The sequence below is a fragment of the Vigna unguiculata genome, chromosome 11 (assembly GCF_037176805.1).
Source record: "Vigna unguiculata cultivar grain cowpea cultivar isolate G323 ecotype 2 chromosome 11, ASM3717680v1, whole genome shotgun sequence".
NCBI classification, from domain to species: domain Eukaryota; kingdom Viridiplantae; phylum Streptophyta; class Magnoliopsida; order Fabales; family Fabaceae; genus Vigna; species Vigna unguiculata.
The window spans coordinates 38,348,423-38,356,624 of NC_140802.1; the positions used below are offsets into that span (position 1 = coordinate 38,348,423).

Here is an 8,202-nt window from a genome sequence, read left to right on the forward strand (position 1 = left end):
ATAATGTTATCTTTTCTATATTCTTGCATAAGATTGTGATGTAATAACTTAGTAGGTTCTCCTTACTCCTTTGTAAATTTTTTATTAGCTAATTAAACTTTGGTGAAGTAATATTTTGGATTGAAAATTCAAAACTGCTATAGTAAAAGTATAAATAAAAAAGAGGAAATTGTAAATTTATAGCTATCTAAAAGGAACCTTTCTAACTGTGTCACTGTCCATCTTTTCTTCTTTGTTCTTTATTCTTTGAGCACATCGCAAAGAAGCTTTGTACCTAAAATTCTCAAAACAACATTATTGAATATATCATTGTCAAGGATAATAAAGCCGATTTATGCTATTTACCCAAAAAGAAAAAAACAAACAAAATAAAAAGAACAACAAACTTTTAAGTTGTTTGTTTGATTGTGTGAAAATTCACCATCGTTGGTTTCTACGTCAACGTTACATGTGAAACGTAATTTAACATTTTTCAAATTGAATTTTTATATATATTTTTTTAAATAACACAGCACTAGTATAAATAGTTAATTAATTAACTATATGCGGATGCAGGAAAATCTTTAGAGCATACGATATGATTCTCTATCATAGAGATAAGATTATGAAAATTATTTTAAATATTTGAAAATTTTATGACTTCTTTTTTCCTTTCTTTTTTAAGTTGATGTACTAACAGATGTTTTAATGAAATTCTCACTTGACAATAAAAAAATAATAATTACAAAAAACTTCTATTCAAACTATCCACTAAAATAAGTACCTTAAAGGTTAATTAATTTTAAGAAATTGTTTGATAACCATATTTTTTGGAATATAAAACATATTATGCTATGATGGTAGCAGCTCCATTACCAATTACGGTTTTCGATAGGGTTTTTGTTGATTAATTACATTGTGAAGTTAAATAATTTCTTTTTAAACTAAGGGGATAATATATTTAAAAAAAAATGAAGAGAGTGAAATTTAAACCATATTTAATTTTACAAAATTAATTTAATAAATGAGATCTACATCACTTATCATCACGTTTGGTGTTAAATAATTTAAACATGAGATTAAGAGAACTCAATATATAAATTTGATTAAGATAAATCAAATAAACTACACCAAATAACTTAGTTAAAATATATTTTGAATTATTATAATATCTAAATAAATTCATATTAGGCATCACTATCAATTCTGATATTTCAACTAGGTTAACACCTTAAAATACATTAATCATTTATCATCACATAAAAAATTATTAAAAAAAAGAAATAAAAGAATACAAAGCATTGGGAACCATATCAAACCCATGATAAAAATTACACCTCATAAAACATAATGAAATATAGACAAATTATACCTATTATGAAAAAAATATAAATAAATACATGATGGTAAAACATTAAACCACTTATACTATTCTCTATAAATCAAAGCTAAATTAGCTAACTAATCGACACAGTGATTTTCTTCACAAAAAACATGAGAAACTTTAAATTAAATATATGTTTACAAAAATGCAAGTATTGACGTCATCTCCTTTGACTCAAAGATATCACTTGCTGATCGAAAAAACCATGATAGATTAAGAAGAATCATCCTCCAACCAAAGCCTATGAAAACTCAAGTCTCATTAAGCATGCTTCAAAGTATAAATGGTCGATAAACTTAACATAAATAGAAGTCTAGACCCCTAAAAAAAATTATAAAACTACTCACATATTCACCCTAACTTCGTCTAAAAATATCAGCATATGAAGCTAAACCATAACAACTCTTAACTGCACCATTAGTATTCACCTTGAGTTAATTAACAAATAAAAAAGAAAATCATATTACATGTATAAATGAAACAACTCCACTCTTTGAATATCGAAGAGTTTCACCACAAAAAAATCATATGCATATTATTGTAATATAATTTTAAGAAAGTTAAATCTAAATTTAATTCAATATTATAAATTAACTTAATAAAATAAAATTTACACCCACTTAAATAATATAGTTTAACGATATTTTTAATTATCGTGAAATTTATATAAGAAATCGATGAAATTACAAATTATATTTAGAAACCTTAATATAAGAGACATTTTGTTTTAAGGTAAAGCAATGAAATTATTGAAGCTGAAGGTAAGGTACGCAAAAGCTAACAAAACTACCGATTAGTCAACAATAAAATATCCGTCTTTATATATAAATATAGAGTTATCAAATTGGATAAAACATATATATACCTACAATGTTATATTACATGTATTCTTTTGTGTTATTATACAATCATAGTTTTACTTTTAAAATGTGTAACGTATTTAATAAGATGTAAATGATCAAAAGTAAAATTCTAAATTTGATCGAAAATAAACACCAACAATACTTACAACAGTATATAAATTTGTCTCGATCAAAACGATGTCGTGTTACTAACGATCCTAACATGTGTCAATCAAGGTAAAAAATTGTAAATAAGAAAAAAAAAATTCACTTATGCATGTGCAATTTAGGCCATAAATCTTATATTTTAGTAATTTAACCTATTTGTAATTAATTAAGTTAATGTATCGGGTGAATCAATGCACTTATGCATGTTATTTTACTTTACGGATAACTTCATCTTCTTGTATTTAAGTTTCAAGAAGTTATCTCATGCATGGATTATGTCGTTGTTTAGTGCTAGATTAAGTGTTTCAACAACAACAGCATCAAAGATTCTAAATTTGATTAATGGTATAATACAGAAACCAATATTAATCTTGAAAAAGCATGACGATGTCAAGCACCATATTAGGATTAGAAAAATTACATAATGATCCAAATGCATAATTTGATAAATGTTCTCGTTGAAAGTTTTACATCAACTAAAAATAAAACTAATTCATAATATATAAGTAAGGTGTAAACCTCACATCACAATTCGGTTTTGTGAGGTTGAGTTAGACTTAAAGTCTACTTCTAACATGGTATCAGAATCAAATTAAAGTTTATCCTAACGAACTTTCTTAAATATTCTGTTTCACCCGATATGGGACCGCTAATGAACCACACAAACAAATAATAAGTTACTCCAGTTAAATATTTAGATAGCTAAAAGGAATGTTTTAGGGTTGAAATAGAAAAGGGAATCGAAGAGAAAGAGTGGATGGTGTTTGGAGTTGTTTATTTATTACTTGTGGCACTAGTTTGCACATGTTACACAGTGGAGAATGGTTGGTTTGGTTGAGAAGGTGTGGTTAGAAAATGTGTGTGGAGAAAGAGAGGGACATTAATGTGATGACAAGAACATGTAATGTTACTAGAGAGTTTCCATTAAAGAGATGAAGGGTAGGAGAAGGATAGTTTGGGTATTATGGTAAATGTAAAACTGGTCGGTTAGGAAGTCCCTTCACCACCCTTCAACGTCCCTTACCACACCTCAAAGACACACAGAAAAGAAATCACACCAAAACCAACCTCAACACCTTCACACATACCAAAAAGCAAAACCAACAACACACAAATCACAACCTCAAAAACACACACACCATCTCTCTGTTCTTCTCCTCTGTTCTTCTGTCTGTTCTGATTTTATCCATCTTTCTCTTTCTCTCTCTTTCCGACCCTCTTGTATTTTTCTTCTTCAGAAGGGTCACTTCACTTTCAGAAACCCAGTTTTTCATCTGGGTTTTTGCCTGTTGAAGTGCCAAGTTTGAAAAGAACATAAAAATTATGACTTGGAAGAGTAGAGGAGAATTGCCTTCTAGAAGCGTTATTTCGCAGAGATGGGCACTGTTTTTGTGCTTGGGGAGCTTCTGTGCTGGAATGCTCTTTACTACCAGGTTCTCCAGTTTTTTTTTTTTTTTTTTTCCAATTCCCATTTCTCCATTTCCCACTTTTTTTTTTTTTAATTCATAAATGATGATTTCTTCTCGGTTTTTAAGTTGTGGTTCGTTCTGTTTTTTAATCGAGTTCGTGTATTGAGTTGTTTGTTTAGTCTTGTAATCAGTGTTCTCAGATCTTTGTGTGTTTGTGTGATTAATTATTGGTTTTCTTTTTGTTTAATTCGTTGACTTGCTTGTGTGTTACTTTTCTCGTGTATCTTGAGTTCATTGAAGCTCGTGGAAGAATGGATTTAGATCTGGATTCGATTGCCATGAATGATTCTAATCATGGTCACCTTCGGTTTAAGATTTCATCTTTACACTGTATGATTGATTGGCTCTTATTGCTAAGTCAACTATGGTGTCTGGTCTCAGTTCCTTGTTCAGTTGTCATTGCTTATGTTTTATGAATCTATCTGAAAATTAAACCGCTATCTTTAGCGTAGAAAGGGATTGAGTCTAGCAAAAGGGACCAGTCTCGTATAATCGAATCAAAATCCGAATCTCCATTGAGAGAAGCGTCTATAGTTAATGTCCAGTTGCATTTCATTCAAGATTGTCTTCAAGAGGATACTAAAAAAAGGAAAAAAGTATAAAAAGGAAAAGAAAATACTGTGTACGTTACTTGGCACTCTTGTATTTTTTTTTTCCAATGGTAGTTGTGTAATAAGTATACCTGCTAACTTTGAACCTGAAAAGAGGTTTGGTTAATTTTTGGATCTGGGTTGTTAATATTTCAGACAACTTATTTGTCGGTGCGTTAGATTTTAATAAATGCAGCTTCATTGCATAAGGGTATTGCCTTGGCAACCGGTAAAGTGGTTATTACATTATGGTACTTTTTTCTGATGTGAAATGTTGATGTTCATAACAGGATATGGACTATTCCTGAAAACAACAAAGGACTAGCCCGACCAACGGCTGCAGAAACTGATAAATTAAATGTTGTTTCAGAAGGTTGCAATTCCAGAATTGTAAGCACCGACAGTCACGTGGTTGCTGAAAATTTTCTACTTTTGAAATCTGAAATTCATTGTTTTCTTAATTATCTCTCTTGGTGAACCCTTTAGATGCAAGAATTGGAAATGAAGCGCGATAAAGACATCTATGGTGAAGTTTACAAGAGTCATAATTCCATTCAGTAAGTTATATGTAGAGCCATGATGATACTGTTACAAGTGTTAGTATTATTGTGATTTTGCATGTCAAACTTAAGGGAGAGTGTTAATGTAGAACGTTGGACAAGACTATTTCAAACTTAGAGATGGAACTGGCTGCTGCAAGGGCAACTCAGGAGTCTCTACGAAGTGGTGCTCCTGTTTCAGATGATATAAGGATGAGTGAATCATCTGGTAAGAGAAAGTACCTTATGGTCATTGGTATTAATACTGCATTTAGCAGCAGGAAAAGAAGGGACTCGGTTCGCGCCACTTGGATGCCACAAGGTTTATAATTCAACTCCATTTCTTAGTATTTTCAAGTTTTTTGTGCCATTTTAGTTGATTTTCTGGTTAAGTTTGTGATGGTTGGTTCTTTTGTTAACGTGGAAAATAGGTGAGAAAAGAAAGAAGCTAGAGGAGAAGGGTATCATCATCCGCTTTGTAATTGGACACAGGTAGATATGCCATCTCTATTTAAAATGATTTTGTTACATAATTAGCTACATTATCATGCTTTTGTCTCAATCCAAAATCAACATGCTTCATGTATTCAATCTATATTTTAGTGTATCAGATACACATGACATATCCAGCAATTTATCAATCATAAAAAATGACTATATTTGACGAATTATAATTTGATATATTTTTCTTCTTTGTCTAGTGCTACATCAGGGGGTATTCTTGACAGAGCTATTGAAGCTGAGGACAGAAAGCATGGAGATTTCTTGAGGCTGGTAATTTGACACATGTGTTCCTTTTTGCTTCATTGCTACTACCTTCACTTGCATGTTCCTTTCCACTTATTTATACTTTGTTTATGCAGAATCATGTGGAAGGATACCTTGAATTGTCAGCAAAAACAAAAACCTATTTTGCCACTGCTGTGAATTTGTGGGATGCTGATTTCTACGTCAAAGTTGATGATGATGTTCATGTAAATATAGGTATCACTAGTTCAAAAAATCTGAAAATCTCCAACTGTTTGTACAAAATTAGCATGAGGGGTACTTTTTTGTTATTAACCAACATTCTTCTTGGGCGTAGAATGTGTTCACTTATTAACAATGTAATAAAATAACAGTCCCACCAAGTCTTAGCATGAGTTTTATGTTTCCATGATAAGTATTGTTTTAACAAGAACTTTCTATTGAGTCTCTTGTTCTTTCTGCTTCAGCAACACTGGGGGAAACTCTGGTTAGACACCGATCGAAACCACGCATATACATTGGATGCATGAAATCTGGGCCAGTCCTATCTCAAAAGTAAGAACTGCTTGTCCTTTTATCTTTGGTTTTTCATTGAGTTGAATCGTTAAAGCTCTTTGACTTAAGCTTGTTACCTGCTTTCCTTGTTGTACAGAGGAGTAAGATACCATGAACCTGAGTACTGGAAATTTGGAGAGGCCGGAAACAAGTATTTCCGACATGCCACAGGGCAGTTGTATGCCATTTCAAACGATTTGGCTACATACATATCAATTAACCAGTAAGTTCTACTTCATCTCATTTATGAAGGAAAAAAAAGGATTAATTGTAAATTGGCCAAACTACTATTACACCCTTTAATTACACCCAATGTCTTTCTCTTCTATGTCAATACATCAACCTTCTTCAATTTATGAAACATCATAAGAAATCAAGGACTTTTGTATTCATAGATGTTCTATTATTATAGAAAACTGAGGGTGGCCGGTGTAGGGTAAAAGGAAAAAAAATAGGGACATTGGCTGTAATAGCATAAAAATCCTGTAGTATGAGTGTAGTTACATCTATAAATTGAATCAAGTCAATGGTATATGTTTTGTCTCAGGGATGTTCTTCACAAGTATGCCAACGAGGATGTCTCACTAGGATCTTGGTTTATTGGACTTGATGCGGAGCATATAGATGATAGAAGACTTTGCTGTGGCACTCCTCCAGGTGACTATTTTTCCTCACTATATAAATCAAATTATTGTTGGGAATCCTCACTATATAAATCAAATTATTGTTGGGAATGCAAGTGTGAATCTAAGTCACGCGTTGAGTAAAAGTGAGGAAGTTGAGCACCATATAAAGATGAAAATCTATAAACTCATTTTTTTAATGTTTTGGATTGAAGGTAGTATCAATCTCTTATATGTGGATTAAGTTTATGTGTTATTAATGTTGTATCTCTTCAGTAATCCTCTCTTGAAAGACTCATCATTATGATCATCCCATCACCTATTTGGCTTGCTTTCAAAGTATAATAAAAAAGTCAACACTTTCAAACTTTTGAGTTGGTGACTTTGCAGATTGTGAGTGGAAGGCCCAAGCAGGCAACATTTGTGTTGCATCGTTTGATTGGAGCTGCAGTGGAATTTGCAGGTCTGCAGAGAGGATTAAAGAGGTACATAGGAGGTGTGGAGAGGGTGAGAATGCTTTGTGGAGTGCCTCTTTCTAGGAGGTGACACAAGAGTTCTTCCTAACTCAGGAAGATCATATTACTAAGGCAACAAGAATGAAATGAAGCCTGCAACATTTTTTTTTTCTCTCTTTTTCTATAGTTCTGTGCAGTGTAGTGAAATGTCATTTTACACAAGAAAGCAGTTGTGAGAGAGTGTGTGAGAGAAAATATGATGCTTGCCCCCATGGACCTTCTACATTTTAAGAGGAGATTGGCCATGGCAGCACAGCTAGTAAGAAGAGGGTGCACCAGATGCGTAGTCCAACATCATATCCATTCTTTGAAGCTTGAAGGGCCACTCAGTTTGTTCATAGTTCCATGGCTATCAAGCTCCTAATAAATAGAGATATAATATAATCGGTGGCTGTTGCTGCCTTTGCTTTTCTGCCTCATGTTCTCTTTTTCTGTTTTGGTTGAAATGAAATTATTCAAAGATATCTACTTGTTCTGCATCTACATTTGCCACATCCAACAACCAGGGTTGAGCTTCAACCTTCAAATAAAGATGGTGATTGGTAAAAGTTTCTTAAAAGTACCCCTACATCTGTCCCTATAATTGTATTTTCTCTAGATTGTTCTTATTCAAACTTATTCACATGAATAGATGCTTTAATATGCATATCTTTAATGAATTTCTAGATGCAGTACTGTATTTTAGTTGACTTCAGCATGGTAAATCATAAAGTACTTGTTTGACAAGATAGTTGAACATTAATTTTACTAGGTAAAATTATTGATTTGGTCCTCTAATTTTTTGGTTTAGT

The 8,202-nt window shown here is 32.0% G+C and overlaps 1 protein-coding gene across 1 annotated transcript; it reads left to right on the top strand.

The window, feature by feature from the left end:
- Positions 1–3,414: 3,414 nt before the first annotated feature.
- Positions 3,415–7,875, top strand: LOC114170076 (putative beta-1,3-galactosyltransferase 2). Its single transcript, XM_028055557.2, has 11 exons — positions 3,415–3,806; positions 4,723–4,822; positions 4,919–4,989; positions 5,082–5,293; positions 5,403–5,463; positions 5,673–5,745; positions 5,835–5,955; positions 6,186–6,273; positions 6,371–6,496; positions 6,821–6,930; positions 7,287–7,875. The coding sequence occupies exons 1-11, from the start codon at positions 3,697–3,699 to the stop codon at positions 7,433–7,435; spliced, it is 1,221 nt and encodes a 406-aa protein (XP_027911358.1). The 5' UTR covers positions 3,415–3,696; the 3' UTR covers positions 7,436–7,875.
- Positions 7,876–8,202: the final 327 nt, after the last annotated feature.